Source organism: Schistocerca piceifrons, chromosome 1 (assembly GCF_021461385.2).
Source record: "Schistocerca piceifrons isolate TAMUIC-IGC-003096 chromosome 1, iqSchPice1.1, whole genome shotgun sequence".
Taxonomy (NCBI): domain Eukaryota; kingdom Metazoa; phylum Arthropoda; class Insecta; order Orthoptera; family Acrididae; genus Schistocerca; species Schistocerca piceifrons.
In genome coordinates, this window is record NC_060138.1 from 1,185,586,411 (window position 1) to 1,185,611,852 (window position 25,442).

At 45.7% G+C, this 25,442-nt stretch overlaps 1 protein-coding gene across 1 annotated transcript in view; it reads right to left on the reverse strand.

The window, feature by feature from the left end:
- Positions 1–449: 449 nt before the first annotated feature.
- The window catches only part of LOC124779117, a 79,417-nt gene continuing 54,424 nt past the window's right edge, over positions 450–25,442 (reverse strand). The window contains exon 2 of the mRNA XM_047253688.1: positions 450–585. Within this exon, the coding sequence (XP_047109644.1) occupies positions 450–585 (136 nt within the window). The remainder of the gene's footprint in view (positions 586–25,442) is intronic.

Here is a 25,442-nt window from a genome sequence, read left to right on the forward strand (position 1 = left end):
AGCCGAGTGGGTTGGCTGTGTCTGAGGCGTTCCCCTTGTCAGGGGCAGACTTTCTTGCTCGGTAACCAGTAGACGGCGGCAGTCACGCGCCAGTCGTCCCGGAATAGTTTACGGGCAGCGAGGAGGAGGGGAGGAGATAAGGGCAGGGCGCGCACTTTTCTCCGGGGGCCGACGGACCCTCCTGGCCGGCTCCGGCAGCGGGGCGTGACGTGTGACGTGTGACGGCTTAATGCGGCGGGGTGTGTCTGGCGTGACGTCTCGGCCCCCCGCGGCGCGCCGCCCCGGACGATCTCGTTATGCACACGCCAGCGCCGGCCGCCGGCAGGGAGGGCCGCCATTGTCCTGTCAAGATGGCGCCGTTAGCGTCCCGCTGTGACGAGATAGCCCGGCCGGCAGCCCAGCCGGCCGGCCGATGTTCCGGCGGCATGCTAGCGGCCCACGCCCGCCCGTCAGCGGCAACGGCTCCCAGGCACGCCAGCCTCCTGCCGACTCACCTGCTTCGCCGGGCGAAATTCTCCTTCGCCCGTCTTGCGCAGGTCAGCGCGCCGAATGCTGCTGGGAACCTGGCGGTCGAGAGCAGATTTCCTGTCAAGAAGGTTACAGGACGTAGTAATTGACAGGAAGTCATCGAGTGAAACATAAGTGATATCTAGCGTTCCCCGACGTAGTGTTGTAGGTAGGGAAAGGAAAAAATAGTTTCATGTTCTACATCTACATCTACATTTGTACTCCGCAAGCCACCCAACGGTGTGTGGAGGAGGGCACTTTACGTGCCACTGTCATTACCTCCCTTTTCTGTCCCCGACTGCCGTAAAGCCTCCGTGCGCGCTCGAATCTCTCTAATTTTACATTCGTGATCTCCTCGGGAGGTATAAGTAGGGGGAAGCAATATATTCGATACCTCATCCAGAAACGCACCCTCTCGAAACCTGGACAGCAAGCTACACCGCGATGCAGAGCGCCTCTCTTGCAGAGTCTGCCACTTGAGTTTGGTAAACATCTCCGTAACGCTATCACGGTTACCAAGTGACCCTGTGACGAAACGCGCCGCTCTTCTTTGGATCTTCTCTGTCTCCTCCGTCAACCCGATCTGGTACGGATCCCACTCTGATGAGCAATACTCAGGTATAGGTCGAACGAGTGTTTTGTAAGCCACCTCATTTTTCGAAGGACTACATTTTCTAAGGACTCTCCTAATGAATCTCAACCTGGTACCCGCCTTACCAACAATTAAATTTATATGAACATTCCACTTCAAATTGTTCCGCACGCATACTCCCAGATGTTTTACAGAAGTAACTGCTACCAGTGTTTGTTCCGCTATCATATAATCATTCAATAAAGGATCCTTCTTTCTATGTATTCGAAATACATTACATTTGTCTGTATTAAGGGTCAGTTGCCACTCCCTGCACCAAGTGCCTATCCGCTGCTGATCTCCCTGCATTTCTCTACAATTTTCTAACCCTGCAAATTCTCTGTACACTACAGCATCATCCGCGAAAAGCCCCATGAAACGTCCGCCACTATCTACTAGGTCATTTATACAGGGTGAGTCACCTAACGTTACCGCTGGATATATTTCGTAAAACACATCAAATACTGACGAACCGATTCCACAGACCGAACGTGAGGAGAGGGGCTAGTGTAATTGTTTAATACAAACCATACAAAAATGCATGGAAGTATGTTTTTTAATACAAACCGACGTTTTTTTTAAATGGAACCACTTTAGTTTTGTTAACACATCTGAACTTATAAACAAATACGTAATCAGTGCCGTTTGTTGCATTGTAAAATGTTAATTACATCCGGAGATATTGTAACCTAAAGTTGACGCTTGAAACCTCCGACGATCAGTTGCGTGTTGTAACAAACACGGGCCACGGTCGGCGAGCAGTATCTGCAGGGACATGTTTACGATGACGACCGTGTTTACGAGTGTGGCTGTAGTGCACTGTTGTGGTTTGGTCTGGCTGTCGCAGTGTCCGCATGTAGCGCTTGCTGCTATTGTTATTCTGCATTCGTCTCCGCACGCAGACCAACTGTTGTACACCGTGTTACCAGACGTCTGTGATAGTGTAGTGTTGTAGGAACTGTGACCATGGTGTATTCGAACTCTGAAAAGGCGGAGATGATACTCATCTATGGCGAGTGTCGACGAAATGCAGCTGAAGCCTGCAGGGTGTATGCAGAACGGTACCCGGACAGAGAGCATCCAACGTGCCGCACATAGCAAAACATCTACCGCCAACTGTACGCAACAGGTATGGTCGTAGCACGCAAACGGGTCCGTAATAGACCCGTCACATGAGAAGCGGGTGCAGTTGGTGTGTTAGCTGCTGTTGCCATGAACCCACACATGAGTACACGGGACATTGCGAGAGCCGGTGGACTGAGTCAAAGTAATGTCATGCGCATAATGCATCGTCACCGCTTTCACCCGTTTCATGTGTCGCTACATCAGCAATTACATGGTGATGACTTTAATCATCGAGTGCAATTCTGTCAATGGGCATTAACAGAGAATGCGTTGCAGTTCTACCTGTTTACCGATGAAGCGGGTTTCACAAACCACGTGGCAGTGAATCTACGGAACATGCATTACTGGTCCGTGGACAGTCCTCGTTGGCTCAGACAGGTAGAGCGACAGCGACCGTGGACTGTAAATGTATGGTGCGGAATCATTGGCGACCACCTCATTGGTCCTCACTTCACTGCAGGGGCCCAAACAGCTGCAACATACATCGCGTTTCTACAGAATGATCTGCCAACGTTGCTCGAAAACGTCCCACTGGAAACGTGTCGGCGTGTGTGGTATCAGCATGATGGTGCACCTGCACATTCCGCAATTAACACTAGGCTGACCCTTGACAGGATGTTCGACGGACGTTTCATAGGACGTGGAGAACGCATAAATTGGCCAGCCCGTTCTCCAGATCTTACACCTCTGCACTTCTTTCTGTGGAGTACGTTAAAGGAGAATGTATACCATGATGTGCCTACAACCCCAGAGGATATGAAACAACGTATTGTGGCAGCCTCCGGCGACATTACACCAGATGTACTGCGGCGTGAACGACATTCATTACGCCAGAGATTGCAATTGTGTGCAGCAAATGATGGCCACCACATTGAACATCTGTTGGCCTGCCATGTCGGGACACACTCTATTCCACTCCGTATTTGAAAACGGAAACCACGTGTGTACGTGTACCTCACCCCTCATGGTAATGTACATGTGCGTCAGTGAAAAAGGCCAATAAAAAGGTGTTAGCATGTGGACGTAATGTGCTGTTCCAGTCTCTTCTGTATCTAAGATCCATCACCGTTCCCTTTGGATCCCTACGTAATTCGGTGCTCTCCGATACACACGATCGAACAGTGGAGGAGTGGTACTCAAGCGTCAACCTTAGGTTACAATATCTCCGGATGTAATTAACATTTTACAATGCAACAAACGGCACTGATTATGTATTTGTTTATATGTTCAGATGTGCTAACAAAGCTAACTGGGTTCCATTTAAAAAAGCGTAGGTTTTTGTTAAAAAACATACTTCCGTGCATTTTTTTATGGTTTGTATTAACCAATTACACTAGCCCCTCTCCTCACGTTCGGTCTGTGGAATGGATTCGTCAGTATTTGATGTGGTTTACGAAATATATCTAGCGGTAATGTTAGGTGACTCACCCTGCATATATTGTGAAAAGCAATGGCCCCGTAACACTCCCCTGTGGCACGCAAGAGGTTACGTTAACGTTTGTAGACGTCACTCCATTGGGAACAACATCCAGTGTGTTTGCTAAAAACTCTTCAATCCAGCCACACAGCTGGTGTGATATTCCGTAGGCTCTTACTTTGTTTACCAGGCGACAGGGCGGAACTGTATCGAACGCCTTCCGGAAGTCAAGGAAAACAGCTTCTACCTGGGATCCTGTATCTAATATTTTCAGGGCCTCGTGAACAAATAAAACGAGTTGGGTCTCACACGATCGCTGTTTGCATGTTGATTCCTACAGAGTAGATTCTGCGTTTCCAGAAACGACATGATATGCGAGCAAAGTCGGTGTTAAATGGCTCTAAGAACTATGGGACTTAACATCTGAGGTCATCAGTCCCCTAGACTTAGATCTACTTAAACCTAACTAACCTAAGGACGTCACACACATCCATGCCCGAGGCAGGATTCGAACCTGCGACCGTAGCGGCAGCGCGGTTGCGGACTAAAGCCCCTAGAACCGCTCGGCCACAGCGGCAAAGTCAGTGTTATTACTTGTTGTTATTGTGGTCTTCAGTCCAGAGACTGGTTTGATGCAGCTCTCCATGCTACCCTATCCTGTGCAAGCTTCTTCATCTCCCAGTACTTACTACAACCTACATACTTCTGAATCTGCTTAGTGCAATCATCTCTTGGACTCTCTCTACGATTTTTACCCTCCACGCTGCCCTACAATACTAAATTGGTGATCCCTTGATGCCTCAGAAGATGTCCTACCAACTGGTCCTTTCTTCTTGTCAAGTTGTGCCACAAACTCCTCTTCTCCCCAACTCTATTATATGCTGAATACTGTGTTTATTTTTTGATAAATTCGTTGTAATTTTTTGTCGTTTTCATTGTTATTTTTCCCAAATTGTTACTTTTACCAGCGTCGCTATTTTTGCCAAACTCTGTATTGCTTTTTGCCATGTTTCATGTAATTTTTACCACATTTTGTTTTATTTATTTAGAAAACTGAGGCGTTGTTCATTTCGCCATATTCTGTATTATTAATTTTGCCAAATTCAGTGTTATTTATTTGGCCATATTGAATATTTCTCAACAAATTAATCTTTCCTTTTTCTGCCAAATTCCGCGTTTTTTGTTATTGCCATGGGGATTTTGCTCAATTTCATGGTTTTCTTGCGAAACGTTGCAATTTTTTTCAAAGTATGGGATCTTTTTTCCATACAGTGTGTTTTTTTTTGTCGAATTCCTCACTAGTTTCGTCGTCATTTCGAAGATTTTATGCTGGAGATGTTACACGAGATCTCATAAACATCACCTATCTTGTTTTATTCAGATAAAACCAGCAATTTTTTTAAGTAAGGGATCCTTATTCCATACACCGTGTTCTTTTTTGTCAAATTCTTCACTAGTTTCGTCGTCATTTCGAAGATTTTATGCTGGAGATGTTTTACAAGATCTCGTAAATGTCTCCTACTAAGTTTTATTCCGAAAAAACCTGGCAATTTCGCGTTATTTCTCGCATTATCGCTTTCGCGAAAGTAGTGACTTCAGGCTGTCTGTCAACTATATAAATGATCTAGGAGCAACTGTTTTAAGTTGTTTGAAGATGATCCTGTTGATGATCCTGCTGCTATTTACCGTTAGTAAAGTCAACAGAAGGTCAGAACCAATTCCAAACTGATTTAGACACGACATCTGTACGGTGTTGCCGGCAGCTGTGGCCGAGGGTTCTAGGCGCTTCAGTCCGGAATCGAGCTGCTACTACGGTCGCAGTTTCGAATCCTGCCTCGGGCATGGATGTGTGTGATGTCCTTAAGTTAGTTAGGTTTAAGTAGTAGTAAGTGTAGAGGACTGATGAACTCAGATATTAGGTCCCATAGTGCTTAGAGCCATTTGAACCACTTTTTGTACGGTGTGACAATTGGCAATGTAATATAAATAATGTGCATGTGCAGTCGTGTGACTAGGCCTCCAGTCGGGTAGACCGTTCGCCGGCTGCAAGTCTTTCGATTTGACGACTTCGACGACCTGCGCGTCGATGGGGATGAAATGATGATGATTAGGACAACACAACACCCAGTCCCTGAGCGGAGAAAATCCTCGACCCAGCCGGGAATCAAACCCGGTCCTTTAGGATTGACATTCTGTCGAGCTGACCACTCAGCTACCGGGGACGGACAAATATATATAATGAAAAGTGTAAGATCATTCACATGAACATTTAAAGGCGTCTGTTAATCTCGGTTACACGATAAATCAGACATACCTAAATACTGTTAGTTCAACTACGTAGCTAGGGAATGAAATTCGGTTAAACTCGGAACGATCTCATGGAATACATAATGTTGTGAGGAAGAGTGCATTTTATTGGAAGAACACATAGAAGGTGCAACATTTCTACTACAGTCACTATACTACGGTTGTCCATCAACTGTTGTAGTATTATCGTGCGGCATGGGATCCTTAACAGAGAAGACTGATTGAGGACATCTAGAAAGTTCAAAGAAGGGCAGCAAATTTTGTAATATCGAGAAATAGGGGAAAGAATTTAACAGACATGACACAGGATTTTGAGTGGAAAACAAAGGCGTTTCTAGTTGAGGCGGGATCTCATTACCAAATATCAATCACCAACTTTCTCCTACAGATGCGAAAATATTTTGTTGACGCCTACCTACTTAGGGAGTAACGATCATCATAAAAGAATAAGGGAAATCAGCGCTCGCATGGAAAGACATAGGTGTTCGTATTCTCCACACAGCTCGAAAGTAGTTTAATGGAGAACTATTGTGAGGTTGTTCGGTGAACTCTCTGTCAGGCACTTAGTGTGAATTGCAGATTAATCACGTAGATGTAGAAGCAGATGAACGGACGTTTCCAACCAAATCTGATAATGCGTTCACAAGGAGTAGTAAAAGATTAACGATCACCTCGAAAAACTTCGCTGCGTAATTAATTTCTGATGATTTGAGCGTAGGTACTTGGTGGAAAATTTTTGTTGCCTGCGAATTGACTAACTGGGGTCATACAACAACCTCAAACTCTATTTTTTCCAGTACCTTTACATCTTCGTTCCACGTCGTATTTTCCTTTCCTTTGTCATTGTTCTTCGGCTTCTATATTTATTGTTTTGCTTTTGAAAAGTTTTCTTCCTATTGTTTCCGGTTCTTTGGTACTGTTTCTTGCAGTTCCTTTCCTCTTCCTGATAACCATGCTGTTGCCAATTTTTTGTCCTGAAGTAGAAGAGCATAAGTTTTCATTTATTCGGTTGCGGAGTCTAGGGAAGTTTAATCATAGCTATACTGTTAGTTATGATATCGTTTCAATATTTTCGTATATCTTCTAACGTCGCGAGTCAATACGCAATCGCATTTTATTGCAGTAAACTACATTGCAGTACGACTGTAGCTTTGGAACCGTTGGCGGTGATAGAAACAGCCGCTTGTGTCTTAGCGTGACTTATTCGCTCCGGTCGCTAACCCAGCCGCAGGAAGCGGTATCTGTGTCAATTCGAGCGACAGAGTAGTCAAGCCCCTTAGAATCTAAATAAACTTTATTAAATATTATTCTGTTTAGATAAAAGTCAGTATGCAGCCCTTTGTTATTAAAAAGAAGATTGTGTAAAAATGGCCTGAAACACCCAAAACCGACACTTGTAGGATTAAAATCGGTTACGATTCGTAACAGCTTGTCTTTTAGTATCTTTTGGAATCATTACTGAAGATAACAAAATGTTAGGTCAATTTATTCAGATTTTCATAATTAAAAACGTTGACTATTTTTCATTTCCGTAATATAAAATTCAGAAAACATCAGTATTTACTTAATGTGTTGTTGTGTGAGTAAATGAGAATGAGTGAGAGTGTGTAGGTGGGACATACGATAAGATTCAATATTATCTCATATTAAACATTACGTAACTATGTCATGAGAAAATGTTAAGCAAGCAAGTTGCAATGAAAAATTTAATTTCCCCTCCGTGCTGATGACGAATGTCTAAGGGTACTTGCTTTTGTAAGAAGGCAGCCTGAACAGCCATTTGCAGGGTAATAGTTTTCTGAAGTTATTTCAAGATTAGTTTTCTTGTCGTTTGGTTTTGTTAAACATTTTATGAATATTTGCATGGTGAAGTGACGTAAATACATCTGTGAATAATGATTGCCGTAGGACAGTTTTTGCGCGAAAATAATCTAGATTGGCTGGTCATTTTGATCAACCAATCAGAGGTAAGCATTTCCCAGGCATTGCAGGTAGTTATAGGCTGTGAGAGGAGCAGCATTCAGTCGCTGGCTAGCTATCGGAGATGCAGGTCATGTTGGTCGTGTTCGTCTATGTTATGGGTAAAGTGAAGCAGTTACTGGTATTTCGCGATCGGATGGTTTTGCCGTGAAAGCAGTTGCATTTACGGACAGATTGTGGAAATTTGAGCTTTGTGAAGTGCTTAATTGCAAAGATAAACGCGTGTCAACTTTCGGCCTTTGTAGAATTCCACGTGGCGTGTTTCATATTCATCTATGGAATAGTTGGCGAGAAGTGTCTTTATTAGAAATCCACAGAAAAAAAGACCGGATGTGAAACGTAGCATCGACTGTAGATCACGTAATAATTCGGGTCGCACTTAAGTACATTTCTAGCTGTCTTGCGTGTTTACTGAGTTGTATGAACAGTTAGCTAAGGACATTGATATTAATCGTTTAAATAATTACGGGCTCATGGCAAGAGTTTAATTTTAAATCTAAAAAATTAAAGAACTCGTTGCAGAACTTTGCCATTTTTCTAAAGAGGTGAAGCAATCGCCCACCACCAGAAATTTGTTATAAAGTATTACAGGATAGTTTGCTACCTGACTTTAAGCGGACTTTGCAAACGTGACGATGGTTTTCTTCAACGCTGTTTTTAACGCAGTCTGGACAGTATCTACGTGTGCAGAGAAAGGGGCTGGTGATCAGACGCCGTACTGAGGTAGGTGGGACTTTTGTAGCGCACAGTACGGCGAGAGACCGTGGTCAAACAATTATTGTGCATAGCCTAACCCGCCCCGCCGCAATCTCCTCGTCACGAGAAACGCCTTTGTTTTCCACCCCAAATCATGTGTCATGTCTGTGAAATTCTCTCCTCTATTTCTCGATAATCCAATATTTGCTACCCTACTTTGAACTTACTAGATGTCCTCAGTCAGTCCTCTCTGTTAAGGATCCCATATCGCACGGTAATACTCCAGCAGATGATGGACAACCGTAGCGTCGTAATTCTTTAGTAGAACTGTTGCATCTTCTAAGGGTTCTTCCAATAAAATGAAGTCTTAGGTTCGTCTTCCACACAACATTATCTTTTCCATGGGACCGTTTCGAGTTTAACCGAATTCCATTCCCTAGGCATTTAGTTGAACTAACAGTCTTTAGGTAAGTCTGTCTGAACGCCTCAGTACGAGCTCTCATTTCCCTTATCTTTGAATGGTGATCACTGCGCGATTTGAATGTTGATGGAAATAATATATGCTCTACATCCGTGGTCTCGCGGTAGCGTTCTCGCTTCCCGAGCACGAGGTCCCGGGTTCGATTCCCGGCGGGGTCAGGGATTTTTCCTGTCTCGAGATGACTGGGTGTTGTTGTGTCGTCTTCATCATCATCATTCATCACCATTATGGTCGGAGGAAGGCAAAGGCAAACCACCTCCACTAGGACCTTGCCTAGTACGGCGGTGCGGGTCTCCCGCATCCTTCCCCTACGCTCCGTCACGGAGTATGGGACTTCATCATCATCATCATCCTCGGAGAAGATCGGATTTCGGAATTTAGTTAGCAGCCCCTTCCGTTTAGCGCGCCTTCTATCAGCAAGTATGGCCTACTTCAAACTTTCTATGAGATTTGTAACGGTCTCGCGTTGGCTAAATGTACCAGTCGCGAATCTTGCCGCTCTTCTTTGGACCTTCTCAATCTATTGAATCTGACCGAACTGGTAAGGGGCCCATACAGATGAACAATACTCTAAGACTGGACGAACTAACGTATTTTAAGCTATTTCTTTTGTTGAAGGACAGCATCGCTTCAGGATTCTACCAATAAACCGAAATCTAGAGTTTGCCTTACCCGTTACTTGTCGTAACCTGATCATTCCATTTGAGATCATTTCGAACAGTCACACCCAGATACTTAACGGATGTTACGAGCTTCCAAACACTGGGCATTTATTTTGTACTCGTACATTAATGGGGATTTTCGCCTTGTTATACGCAGTAGGTTACAGTTACTAATATTGAGAGATAACTGCCAGTCATTTCACCACCCATTAATTTCCCGCAAATCCTCATAGATTTGTTCACAAATTTGGTTTGATACTACTTTCCTGTAGACTACAGCATCATCGGCCAACAGTCTAAGGCCGCTGTCAATACCATCAACCAGATCGCTTATGTAAATCGTAAAAAGCAGCGGACCCAACATGCTGCCCTGGGGCACACCCGAAGTTACGCTTATTTCTGTTGAAGTCACCCCGTTCAGGACTACATACTGCTCCCTGTCTGTAAGGAAACCTGCCATCCAACAGCATATGTCATCGGAAAGACCGTAAGCGCGCACTTTTTGGAGCAAGCGACAATGTGAAAGTGAGTCTAACGCCTTTCGAAAGTCGAGAAATATGGCGCCAACCTGGGAGACGGTATCTGGAGCCTGTTGTATATCATGTAAGAAGATGGCCAGCTGTGTCTCTCATGGCCGGTGTTTCCTAAAACCGTACTGGTTTCAGCAGATGAGCTTCTCAGAGTCTAGACAGGTCATTATGTCTGAATACAAAATATATTCCATGATTCTACAACAAATCGATGTCAGTGAAATTGGCCGGTAATCATGTGCATCCGATTTTCTAGCCTTTCAATAGACTGCTATGACCTGGGCCTTCTTCCATTCCCGAGGAACTTTGCGCTGTTCCAATTATCTCTGATAGGTGATGGATAAGAATGGTGCTATATTTGTAGCATAGTCAAAATATAATCTTACGGGAATTGCGTCTGGGCCAGATGCCTTCCTGGCATCTAAGGATCTTAAATGTTTTACAATCCCATATACAATAAACACTATGTCAGCCATCCTTGCGTTTGTTGAATTGAAAGGGGGAATGGTGCTGAAGTCCTCTACCGTAAACGACTTTCTGAAACCTAGGTTTACAACTTCGGCCTTCTGTTTATCATCATCAGTTACATTAACCGTACTATAAGCCAGAGAGGGTGTTGAATTATTTGTAGCGTCATAGATTTTACGTACGACCAAAATTCTTTGTGGTTATTTTTAGAATCTGCAGATAAAATATTGCTTCCAAATTCGTTAAAAGGATCTCTCATTGTCCTTCTGACAGCTGCTTTCATTTCGCATAATTTCTGTTTGTCAACGGGGCAGTGACTACGTTTATAATGACTGTTCAAAATTCTCTGCTTTCTCAGCAACTTTCTAATATGTTTCTTGTACCAAGGTGGATCCTTTCCCTCCCATACATTTTTGCTAGGCACATACGTCTCTAGCACATGGTGGACAATACCTTTAAATTGAGACCAAAGATGCTCAATATATTTGTGTACCGAGGAGAATGCTTGGAGCTGACTATCAAGATATTCATTCATGACACTTTTATTTGCTTTTCCAAACAAGAAAACTCTATGCTGTTTCTTTTTTTTGTTTTTTTTTTTCAACTTCCACTGACATAGAAGCCACAATGACATTATGGTCACTAAAACTTTCTTCTAGATTAACTTTCTCAAAAACACCAGGTCTGTTTGTCGCCAAAATATCTAATATGTTCCCATCTCGAGTTGGTTTTTCTAACCAATTGCTCAAGGTTGTATGTTGAGAGCGATCCTACAATAACTTCACACGAATCTTTGCTTCTGCCCCCTGTGATAAACGTGTAATTTTCCCAGTCAATGGATGCCAGATTTAAGTCTCCACCTATAACTAATAGATAATTTGGATATTTACTTTCTATGTACTCAAGACTTTCCCTGAAACGTTCTGCGACGTTTGTTGCGGATGCTGGTGGTCTATAAAAACAACCTAATACAATGGTCAATCCTTGTCTGATTGACAGCTTTATCCAGACTATTTCACAATCCGACCTAGTATCGATCTCAACTGCGTTTAAACAGATTTTAACTGCAATGAACACACCACCTCCCATAGCATCAGTCCTATCCTTCCCAAACATTGTCCAATCCGTGTTCAAAATTTCACTGCTTTTTATGTCTGGTTTCAACCAACTTTCGGTACCTAATACAATATTGGCATTGCTACTGTTTATTTCCGAGATTAATTCGGGGATCTTGCTACAGACACTTCGACAATTTACTAGCATGACAGTAAGCATATTTAAATCCTTTGAAATGACCTGTTTAGCCGAACTAATATTTTTTACAGTTGGAACACGCACATCAGTGACATGAATTGGTAATTTTTCAGGCCAACGGTTTGTTTCCCGTGGGGAGGAACCTAATCTAACAAAACCCCATGTGCACGCCACAAGTACTGTGCTACCCACGTAGCTGCTTCCTGTGTGTAGTGCACCCTCGATATATCGAGGGGCGTCCTACAACCTTCCACCCCATAGCGTAGATCGAGGAATCTACAACCATTTTCGTCGCAGAGTCGACGTAGCCTCTGGTTTAGATTCTCCTCTCGACTCCAAACCAGTGGACCTCGGTCCACCCTGGGTGTGATGCTGCAGATCGTCAGCTTGGCTTCCAGTCCTGGAGAGATGGAGGACGCCTTCGCCAATTTAGTCAGCCGTCTAAAGGACCCAAAGATTTCCTCGGAATGCCGACGACAGGCATCGTTGGTGTCGACATGTACAACAACCTGCAGCTGGCTGCAGCCCCCACACGCTTGATAGCCGCCGGAAGAGCTTCTTCCACATCCCGGACCAGGCACTCTGGAGCTTGTTGACTGTGGCCTACAAGGCTTCCAGCTGCGTTTGACTGCTGCCAACTCCTCCTGCATCCGCACACAACAGACACAGTCCCTATCGATCTAGCTAATAACCAATTTACTATAAAGACTTAAAGAAACCTACTGCCACACAAGGTTAACAGCTATACCCTCGTTGGCAGAAAAAAAAAGCAATCCGTCTTCAGACCACGAGTGGACTACCGGGACCATCCGACCGCCGTGTCATCCTCAGTGGAGGATGCGGATTGGCAGGGCGTGGGGTCAGCACACCGCTCTCCCGGTCGTTATGATGGTATTATTGACCGAAGCCGCTACTATTCGGCCGAGTAGCTCCTCAATTGGCATCACGAGGCTGAGTGCACCCCGAAAAATGGCAACAGTGCCTGGCGGCCCGGATGGTCACCCATCCAAGCGCCAACCACGCCCGACAGTGCTTAACTTCGGTGATCTCACGGGAACCGATGCATCCACTGGGGGAAGGCTGTTACTCGTTGGCTGAAAGGACAGTCAATAACGAAAATAAAAATATATGATAGAAGCTAGATCTGGCGCTTATTTTCTTGCTAGGGGCAAGATAATACTAAAGAATAAGACAGTGACCTTGTAAGAGGTCCATGACTAAGGAATTCATTGCTTGCGCACTCGAGCAGATGTAATTTCGATTGATTGCTCACGCGCTGCCTGCGATATGTAAGCTATAAGAAATCTCAGACCAGAGAGAGGTGTTGGTATGCAGTAAGATATGAGCAGTGTCAGTAGCAGTAGGAGTAAGTAGTAGCTAGCAGTCTGGTGTATCGAGTTGGCTGGGCTGGTCGTGGGAAGCGATGGCGGTGCCTAAGCGATGTAGTATAAGGTAAAAACAGCCCGACGTATATGAACTATTGTTATATGTAGTCCCATGTAAATGTTTTTAAAAAAAGTCTCTTAATAATAATCTTTCTTATAAAAATTAACTTTTGACAATCATTCATCTCAATTTAAAGAATTTACTATTTTCTCCAATCAATGGTCATCACGATTATTGTAAATAAAAATCAGTTGTTTCTTTTTATACATGACAGATCTATCGGCCAGCATTGCACTGGTCTGTGCCAGAAAAATTTCTTATACGAACAGATATATACGCGTTATCCGGTGACTTCATTAAGGTAAGAATTTTCAATTTATTCAGTATGATCTTTCAGGGCCATGACGCAGCACTGCTGACGTACCAATTCACCAGTTTAGATTCACAGTCAGTTAATTATTGAAAGGTTATATATAAGTCACATTTTTTATTGGGAGGTTACGCTGAATGTGAATCCTATATATACATATTTTTACTATCGGTACGTTTCGGAATTTTTCTGTTGGGAGGTTACAACCTACAGTAAACTGCTAGGGGCTATCTAGTGAATATTACTGACGAATTAAACAGCGACCTACGGTAAGCTGCACCTACTGATAATCCCTCGTATTTGTAATTTAAAGAAGCGTTTACGTACATGCGAAAGTGACCTAATAAAACTATAAAAATTGGTACCTTAAATGTACCGATCTAAATGACATTAATAAACGTAAATACTGAGTACTGTACACTGACAGATGCAGGTACAAAACAAAACCTTAGCTGACAATAAGAGTTCCGAAAGTAAAGCACAAACACTAACTCCACTTGATAGGAACCGATGGGCATACAGTACACGATCACTAAAGCCCACAACTAGCTAAGGAATTGAAGCAGACGGCGAGTTGAGTTTTAGCTTTCTGCTAACTAAACCGTATGTAAGAAGGGCTCAGAAGTAGTATTGTAACAGTGATTTACTCAGATATTGTAAGATATTGTAGTGTACTACTAATTTACCACGTATTTTACGTTTGCTTAACTGTTAACGGTCGCAGGTCGCGCTAGTAAAACGTATACAAGTGAGGTTAGAATTCACTGTCAGTATCACTATCCCTAATAAAACGTGTAAAAGCTGCCACCTTCAATGTATCGAGTCTAAATGACTCTAATAAACGTGAATACTGGGTATTGTACTCTGACTTATACTGATTAACCCTCGTATTTATAATGTAAACAAACGTTTACGTACCCGCGAAAAATAACCTACTAACACGTATAAAAACTGCTACCTTCAATGTTTCGAGTCTAACTGACACTAATAATCGCAGATACTGAGTATTGAGAACTGAATTAATTGATAATCCAGCGTATTTAACGTCAGTTAAGAATGTAATCAAACGTTTGCGTAAACGCGGAACTGTCCTAAACAGAAACTTCACTTACCTTATTCACACCCAAATAAAAACAGAAACCTTCAATTTATCACGTGTATTTGACGCTAATGAACGTAAATACTATAATAGACAGTAAAAACGATTAATTACTAGCCAACTTACTTATCTTGTAACACAGCAAGCGAAAAGCGCTCGTAGTCGGCGTCGGGGCTGCCGCGTCGCGGTATTTGCATTGTGCAGCGTCCATCAATAATGTATCCCATGGCGCATTCTTACCGCAGAGCGACACTTACAGTAACATTCCAAGGCTAAAATGCACGACCACACGCTTATGAAATCGAAAAATTCATTCGCGAAGAGCTGCGCTTGGACCCACAAGAAGTCGTAGGTGTTCACGTCTTTATCACCAGCAGTATAGTCTACATCAAAATGACGACGGAGGAAGCATCTGCTGAGGTAGTTCGACAGTCGCACACGAATTAAAGTTTAAGCATTCTGACGGGCTGACGGGCGTATTCGGGAGGTTTCGGTAGACCAGGTGGTTTCGGCCTTCGAGCAATTCGGGTGTTTGAGCTCCCCTTTCGAAGTGCCGTAAGACGTGGTCGTCGAAGCCTTCCGACGCTACGACAATGTTGTGGGCCACATTTCGGAAATCTGCCAGACGCTCAAGACATACCACGTGTTAAATGGTGTCCGACAGATCAAGATCGAAATGTCCAAAGACGTACCATCCTGTCTGCTGACAGATTTCGTGCGAGCCATCGTCATGTATGATGGCCAGCCCCACTGATGTGTTCAGGATGTGGACACGTGGGCAATGTTAGGGCGGATTTCTCCATCGCCGTTTGCTACCAATGACGGAGTTTCAAAAGTGGCGGCTACTTCTTTACCAGATAGTTATGCCTCGGCCGCGCGCATCCCAGATGTACCACCTTAGGAAGCGCCTGTTCATCCGCCGGCACTCCCCCTCGTGAACGACGGGGCGGCCGTGACCTCACTGCCATCATCTTCTCTGATGGCGTCGAGACCATCAACCCTCGAGAGCTCGATGAACGGCCCGCCCGCTGCTTTCCTTCTGACAGGCACAACATCGGATGATGAACGTCCACACTCTGACATAGAACAACACCTCCAAAAGCAGCGGTTGTTTGAAAACGGAAGAAGCGAAGTCGAACGCTCTCGACGACACACTTCCTCATATGGCAACACAGGCAGTGGGACGGAGCAGATCTGGATGCTGGCCCTTCCATCGAGGAGTGCCCCATGGTGGCCCCCGACCCAGCTACCATCCAGTGATTGTGACTACAGTGGCTGCGCCGAATGTTTCAGGCCAGGAGAACATCTCTTCAGGACCCTCCAGGCCAGTAATGGGAGCACATCCACAGCACTACCGCATTCGGGATCCACATAATCTGGATCTGTTGCAAGACACCAATTACGCAGTTGATGTTGACACTCCCTCCTACAAGAAGTGATGTTTTATATGCCCTCATCGGATACACGGCCCATATCTCCCATGTCTCTGACCACCCATCTGAAGATGTAATGTACGTTTCTAATGCTAGGGGTATGGCTCTCACACAGTTTTGCGTCTGCGCCGTCGAGCTCCAGTCTATGTCACGTATCAGACCCCTTCACTGCTGACGAAGTAACGCCACTTTTTGAGATCCCCTGGATGAAATGCACCTTGGTGGCGACTTCCACACAAGGGCTTACTTATTAGCTTCCACTACATTCCCTGTGTGTGCCCCTCTCTGTCATCATCGGCTTCAGCTTATCGACAGAAGGACGATGGTTCACAACAATCGCGCACGTTTTTCATATATACAGCGCACTCGTCTAGTCGTCTCGATCGTATATACACTACTGCCCATTAAAACTGCTACACCACGAAGATGACAGACGCGAAATTTAACCGACAGGAAGAAGATGCTGTGATACGCAAATGATTAGCTTTTCAGAGCATTCACACAAGGCTGGCGCCGGTGGCGACACCTACAACGTGCTGACATGAAGAAAGTTTCCAACCGATTTCTCATACACAAACAGCAGTTGACCAGCATTGCCTGGTGAAACGTTGTTGTGATGCCTCGTGTAAGGAGGAGAAATGCGTACCATCACGTTCCGACTTCGATAAAGGGCGGATTGTAGCGCATCGCGATTGCGGCTTATCTAATCGCGACATTGCTGCTCGCGTTGGTCTAGCTCTTTTGACTGTTAGCACAATATGGAATCGGTGGGTTCAGGAGGGTAAAACGGAACGCCGTGCCGGATCCCAACGGCCTCGTATCACTAGCAGCCGAGATGACAGGCATCTTATCCGCATGGCTGTAACGGATCGTGCAGCCACGTCTCGATCCCTGAGTCAACAGATGGAGACGTTTCCAAGACAACAAACATCTCCACGAACAGTTCGACGATGTTTGCAGCAGCATGGACGATCAGCTTGGAGACCATGGCTGCGGTTACCCTTGACGCTGCATCACAGACAGGAGCGCCTGCGATGGTGTACTCAACGACGAACCTGGGTGCACGAATGACAAAACGTCATTTTTTTCGGATGAATCCAGGTTCAGTTCACAGCATCATGATGGTCTCATCTGTGTTTGGCGACATCGCGGTGGCCGCACATTGGAAGCGTGTATTCCTCATCGCCATACTGGCGTATCACCCGGCGTGATGGTGTGGAGTGTTATTGGTTACACGTCTCGGTCACCTCTTGTTCGCATTGACGGCACTTTGAACAGTGGACGTTACATTTCAGATGTGTTACAACCCGTGGCTCTTCCCTTCATACGATCCCTGCGAAACACTACATATCAGCGGGATAATGCACGCCCGCTTGTTGCAGGTCCTGTACCGGCTTTTCTGGATACAGTAAATATTCGAGTGCTGCCCTGGCCAGCACATTCTCCAGATCTCTCACCAATTGAAAACTTCTGGTCAATGGTGGCCGAGAAACCGACTCGTCACAATACTCTTGATGAACTGTGGTATCGTGTTGAAGCTGCATGGGCAGCGTACCTGTACAAGCCATCCAACCTCTGTCTGACTCAATGCCCAGGCGTAGCAAGGCCGTTATTACTGCCAGAGGTGGTTGTTCTGGGTACTGGTTTCCCAGGATCTATGCATCCAAAGTGCGTGAAACTGTAATCACATGTCACTTCTAGTATAATGTATTTGTGCAATGAATACCCGTTTATCATCTGTAGTTCTTGGTGTAGCAATTTTAATGTCCAGTAGTGCAGCTCGCACTTTGCCTTGCCGGCGCACCCGACGTGCTGAAGTTTGGCCTCTGTATTTCTCCGAACATGTGGCCCACATCTGCGATGTCACCCTCGCCCATCAACAGGTGTTTCACAGTCGTGGCCTGTGGAAATTAAACTTTTCTCACCTGAGTGCCGCGTTATCATTTAGGATTCGAGGGCCCTCTGTCGTCGGCGTCGCCCCGTCTACATATCCACCCTAACCTGGTGGTTATCCTGCTCAAAACTGGCTCTACACAGGTCGATGTTGGCATATGGCGAAGACATCAAGGCTTAGCATGCGTGCACCATGGACTTTTATTATGCGACTCTCTTATGGGTTCCTCTAATCCAAACTTGTCCCCGACTTGGCCTTTTTTGCAAGAAGAAATATATGAGTATATTGAACCAGTCGAGGTCGGACATGGCTGTGATTGCTCTCCTTCGTCGTGGACATTTCTTAATTCTGGTGGCAATAAATGGGTCAACCCTAAATCGGCATCTACATCGTCTTGAGGAGTATGTGCAATCGTGGACGAGGTGGATGTGGTCGTCATCATGTTTCCATATGATAATTTCTCCAGGGTAGACTGATGCGATAGAAGCAATTCGTCTACCAGGCGATTGTACATCGAGCAAAAACACCTATCTCCTCACTCACACAACAATGCTTGGAAGGGAGGCTTGTCAGGTTCTGCACCCACGACCGTATGGCCTCGATGTTGTCGAGTTCTCGTACTCAACCTGACCGATGTGGAAAGACGACGATATCCTACCCAAGCGCCATTGGTCACGTATTCCATTCCCATTTCACTCCGCTGTACACTGCCGTTCTAAACCACCCACCTTAATAGAGGAGGCAGCAGCACTGACCATCAACTACGCACCAGAGTATATGACAAAAGAATTTCAGGAAGACGTGATCACTAATGAAGCCCTGCAAACTATCAAGGTGGGAGCTGACAATAAGTCCCAGGAACAAGACGGCCTCCCCCTCTAATTATACAAGTGTTTTAGCTACCTGTTGGTACCTGCTTAGACGTCCAGTTGTCGTGAACTCATGTCTCCAAAAACGAGGGCTCTGTCCGATAGTGTGCCCACTTTCCACAATACTATATACATCAAAAAATGTTTAGCATGACCTCGGTTCAGAGAGTTCCGGAACCTGTACAGAAAATTGGAATAGAGATTAACATAACCATCATTTCATCCATTTTTATTGATCGTGAAAACCACGCATTGCATGTTGTTTCACCATACAGCGAGACCTTTGGAGATGTGATTCAAACTGCTACACACACCGGTACATCTAATACGCAGTAGCGCGTCCTCTTGCATTGAAGCATGCCTATATTCGTCGTGGCATATTATCCACAAGTTCATCAAGGCATTGTTAGTCCAGATTGTCCCACTCCTCAACGACGATTCGACGTAGATCCCTCAGAGTGGTTGGTGGGTCACGTCGTCAATAAACAGCCCCAGTCAATCTATCCCTGGCATGATTGATAGGGTTCAGGTCTGGAGCACATGCTGGCCACTCTAGTCGAGCGATGTCGTTACCCTGAAGGAAGTCATTTACAAGATGAGCACGATGGGGGCGCGAATTGTCGTCCACGAAGACGAATGCCTCGCCAAAATGCTGCCGATATGGTTGCACATTCGGTCGGAGGATGGCATTCACGTATCGTACAGCCGTTACGGCGCTTTCCATGATCACAAGCGGCGTACGTCGTCCCCATATAATGCCACCCCAAAACAGCAGGGAACCTCCACCTCTCTGCACTCGCTGGACGGTTTGTCTAAGGCGTTCATCCTGAACGGTTTACTTCCAAACACGTCTCCGACGATTGTCTGGTTGAAGGCGTACACGACACTCATTGGTGAAGAGAACGTGATACCAATCCTGAGCGGTCCATTTGGCATGTTGTAGGGCTCATCTGTACCGCGTTTCATGGTGTCGTCGTTGCAAAGATGGTGGTCAGGTAGTGTGGTTGCGCATCATGCAACCTGTTGCGCACTCTTTTGAGTCGTAACACGACGTCCTGTGGCAGCACGAAAAGCATTATTCGACATGGTGCATTGCTATCAGGGTTCTTCCGAGCGGTTCTAGCCGTTTCTAGGCGGTTCTAGGCGTTTCAGTCCGGAACCACGCGGCTGCTACGGTCGCAGGTTCGAATCCTGCATCGGGCATGGATCTGTGTGATGTCCTTAGGTTAGTTAGGTTTAAGTAGTTCTAAGTCTAGGGGACTGATGACCTCATATGTTAAGTCCAATAGCGCTTACGGCCATTTGAACCATTTGTTCTTCCAAGCCATAATCCATAGGTAGCGGTCATCCACTGCAGTAGTAGCCCCTGGGCGGCGGCGGCCTGAGCGAGGCATGTCATCGACTGTTCCTGTCTCTCTGTATCTCCTCAATGTCCGAAAGCATCGCTTTGGTTCACTCCGAGAAGCCGTACACTTCCCTTGTTGAGAGCCCTTCCTGGCACACAGTAACAATGCGGACGCGATCGCCCGCAGTATTGACCGTCCAAACATGGTCGTACTACAGACAACACGAGACGTGTACCTCCTTCCTTGTGGAATGACTGGAACTCATCGGCGGTGAAACCTCTCCGTCTAATAGGCGCTGCTCATGCATGGTTGTTTACATCATTGGACGGGTTCAGTGACGTCTCTGGTCAAAGGGACTGTGAATGTGATACAATATCCACAGGCAACGTCTACCTCCAGGAGTTCTGGGAACCGGGATGATGAAAAACTGTTTTTGATGTGTGTATATGCTCTGGCACTAGAACCCCTGCACCAGGGAGGTCGCAATCGCCTGATGGGCCTCAAATTGCATGGACACCGCTTCTGTTGTACGACCTATTCTGACGATCTGGTACTGTACCTACGCAGCGAGGGTAATGTCAGCACGGCTCTTACATGGATGGCGACAAATGGGGAAGCATCTGGCAGTTCTCTTAATGTTTCCCAATCGCGGGTTCTGCTCGTTGGTGAGGGCCTACCTGAGAAATGTATCACATGTGTTAGTGTGGCCACCGGCGTCAGCTGTTTGGTCATTATCTCCATTGTTCGGGGGCAACAAACAGCAGGTCTCCTAGAAAAGGTCAGGACTGTCCTCGCGGAAAACCATCTTCGATTCGTCGAAACTCTACAGCATGCGCAATATATGCATGTTGACCACGTCTCTCGCATCCCACATGTGGCAGGAACTGCTCCCGGTCCCGATTACCACCGCTCGTCTTATGTTGACGGCAATGGGATCCTTTGTCTGTACCGGAACGTTATTTAAATTTCAATATTCCTCCCTTTCCTTCCCACAGTAACGTGGTGGGCTTGGGTTACTCGACGTGCTAAATATACACTCCTGGAAATTGAAATAAGAACACCATGAATTCATTGTCCCAGGAAGGGGAAACTTTATTGACACATTCCTGGGGTCAGATACATCACATGATCACACTGACAGAACCATAGGCACATAGACACAGGCAACAGAGCATGCACAATGTCGGCACTAGTACAGTGTATATCCACTTTTCGCAGCAATGCAGGCTGCTATTCTCCCATGGAGACGATCGTAGAGATGCTGGATGTAGTCCTGTGGAACGGCTTGCCATGCCATTTCCACCTGGCGCCTCAGTTGGACCACAGTTCGTGCTGGACGTGCAGACCGCGTGAGACGACGCTTCATCCAGTCCCAAACATGCTCAATGGGGGACAGATCCGGAGATCTTGCTGGCCAGGGTAGTCGACTTACACCTTCTAGAGCACGTTGGGTGGCACGGGATACATGCGGACGTGCATTGTCCTGTTGGAACAGCAAGTTCCCTTGCCGGTATAGGAATGGTAGAACGATGGGTTCGATGACGGTTTGGATGTACCGTGCACTATTCAGTTTCCCCTCGACGATCACCAGTGGTGTACGGCCAGTGTAGGAGATCGCTCCCCACGCCATGATGCCGGGTGTTGGCCCTGTGTGCCTCGGTCGTATGCAGTCCTGATTGTGGCGCTCACCTGCACGGCGCCAAACACGCATACGACCATCATTGGCACCAAGGCAGAAGCGACTCTCATCGCTGAAGATGACACGTCTCCATTCGTCCCTCCATTCACGCCTGTCGCGACACCACTGGAGGCGGGCTGCACGATGTTGGGGCGTGAGCGGGAGATGGCCTAACGGTGTGCGGGACTGTAGCCCAGCTTCATGGAGACGGTTGCGAATGGTCCTCGCCGATACCCCAGGAGCAACAGTGTCCCTAATTTGCTGGGAAGTGGCGGTGCGGTCCCCTACGGCACTGCGTAGGATCCTACGGTCTTGGCGTGCATCCGTGCGTCGCTGCGGTCCGGTCCCAGGTCAACGGGCACGTGCACCTTCCGCCGACCACTGGCGACAACATCGATGTACTGTGGAGACCTCACGCCCCACGTGTTGAGCAATTCGGCGGTACGTCCACCCGGCCTCCCGCATGCCCACTATACGCCCTCGCTCAAAGTCCGTCAACTGCACATACGGTTCACGTCCACGCTGTCGCGGCATGCTACCAGTGTTAAAGATTGCGATGGAGCTCCGTATGCCACGGCAAACTGGCTGACACTGACGGCGGCGGTGCACAAATGCTGCGCAGCTAGCGCCATTCGACGGCCAACACCACGGTTCCTGGTGTGTCCGCTGTGCCGTGCGTGTGATCATTGCTTGTACAGCCCTCTCGCAGTGTCCGGAGCAAGTATGGTGGGTCTGACACACCGGTGTCAATGTGTTCTTTTTTCCATTTCCAGGAGTGTAGTTACGGCACTTTTTGTTAGCTCCCAACTAAAATCCTGCCGCCATTGTCCGACGAGCCTCACCAGACTGCTTTCGTGTGATTTTGAGCCGGTTTCAATGTCAGCCCCAGCTCGTTATCAGACATTCCGTTCCCCTTTTATCACTTTTGCCATTTCTTTCTGGAATTAAGTTACATCCTCCACTACTTACCACTTACGCCACGTTACAAATGCCATGGTCCCCCAGACTTTTCGAACATAAGTTCCCCAGATCATGGGAATTCCTTATGGAAGGCGACGCAAGCAGGCTTTCGCCACAACAGCGCCCAATCCGCCTGGTATATCACCGTCAGTGGCGAAGAAGTAGATCAGTTTCGTTTGAACCGCATCCGCTGACACACCCCTATGGGTTCACTGCGTTGTCGACGACACAGATGCCCACCCATTCTCATGTGGTCCGTCGTCTGACGTCCGGAGGATCACACAGCGAATCTTGGCTCTCCTTACTCGGCAGACACCCACTCAGATTACTTGCCAGACACTTTTATCCCCTGATGTGATTCTTTACCCTACAACGAAAACTAATGCTGCGCATTGGATACCTGGCCATACGTCCGATATCTTATTTGCGATAACGACAAGTGGGAACTGGGTTCTTGGGCGTATCTTCATGATCGATGTTGTGCCCTCATTAGCAGTCCCAGATACAAGCACTTCTTTTCCAATTTTCTATGGAGTGCCTTTCATGATCCGTGTTTCAGCTGGAACGTTCAAGCGATGAGTTGCTGACGCTTGTTTTGCCGACATGACGCTCTGAACGAACTACAGATGGAATCTCCTTCAAAAATTTCGAGAAGACACGTTTGGATGTTCCGCCATCCGAAGTCATGAGTGACTTCTGGAATTCTAGTAAAAATAAAAAGCCCCTACAAAATTACTTTCATTTTCATCGCTCCTCTGTGTTCTGTCCCCCTACTTTATGCATTCCCGTAGTAGGTTAGCACTTTTGCGATGGGCATAAACGGGCGCCAACGCCTGAAGAGCTGCAGTTCTCTTTTTTTCGTGAGACACAAGTGGCGGTGGCAAGGAGATCTTTTTTTTTTTGTAGTTCCTTTTCCTGTCCAGGGGCAAATCATTAAAAAAACAAAAACAAAAAATAGTAGTTAGCGTTTGAGCTTCGTAAGGTGAATGTGCATTAGGCGGCGGTACAAATCCCGCTAAAACTGGCATTTTTGTAGTGCAAGTGTAATTTCTGTGACTTAAAAAAATGGCACCTACACTATTCGTCCTTGCTACATTAGCAAAGCATGTATAAGGGATTTAGCAAATCACGGAAGGTATACATTTTCAGGAAAACTACATGCGTTTCTTCATTTGCCTCACGATAGTTATAATATGTTTGTTCTAATAATTAATTTAATTAACAATAGTAAGTAGTCAAACAACATGAAATTCACTAAGACTTCATATGAGTACATCTGGGTTTTTCAATTATATTACTTCTCAAAAATATCAAAAAATACAAGCAATCAGGCGTGGGTGGGGGCGGTGAGGGGGAGGACTAATTATAATCTATGAGGTAATAACTAGAGAGAGTGGCGGTGAATGATGAAGGATGCTACGTGAATAAATTACAATGTGGTGGATGTAGTGTTCTGCCAAAAGCAAAGCAAATGCGTCGTAACCTGTTAGGATAGTGAATATATAGAAAAGTGTGTAAAACCGCAAGTGAGATGTACGAACATAATTTGAAAGAACAAGATACTTAAAAAAAGATATAAGCAGATTAAAATGCGATGAAGAATGGGGCGCGGGGAGGTGGGAGCTTGGTGTACATTAAGTATGAAATATTAAAAGGGAGAAAGTAGCTATGCATAACAAAGTATGCTACATCAAATTACAAAATTGAAACTAGGCTTCATAAATGGAAATAGAATTTTGAGTAAAAAAGACAGGACGCAGAAGCTAACAGCAAGTGGCGAACTTGGCTAAACGGCCAGAAGTTGTCGCTGAAATACTTTAAGGGAATGTTACTTTCAAGCTTGAACTGATCGTTCAAAATGTTGCTATCTTCTATTGGCTAAGTGTTTCAATAATTTCAAGCTGTTCCCATAAATCTAATCTCCGCCCCTTAAAGTCTTGGTGCAGTATTACGGTATCCTCTAAATTCCTTGGAGAATGATCAGAAATAAGTAAATATTCGGCGAATGTGGAATTGTGTACATTACAGCGTTACTTTCCTAATAGATATTCTTTGATTGTTCTATGCTTATGTCATATACGAGAGTGGTTTGAAAAGTTCTCGGAACAGAATAGTAAAAAAGTATTTACACCACTGAAACTTTTTTTATTTTTAAATCTAGTCTCCTTGTAGAGGACTACATCCAACGATGTTCCAGTGCTTTGATCTCATCTCGAAAATGAGTTTCCTCCAGGCCGGCAAAACAGTTGTCAACTCCGGCTATCAATTCTTCGTTTGAAGTGAATCTTCTTCCACCAAGAAAAATTTTCAATTTTGGGAAGAGATGGAAGTCTGACGGAGCCATATCAG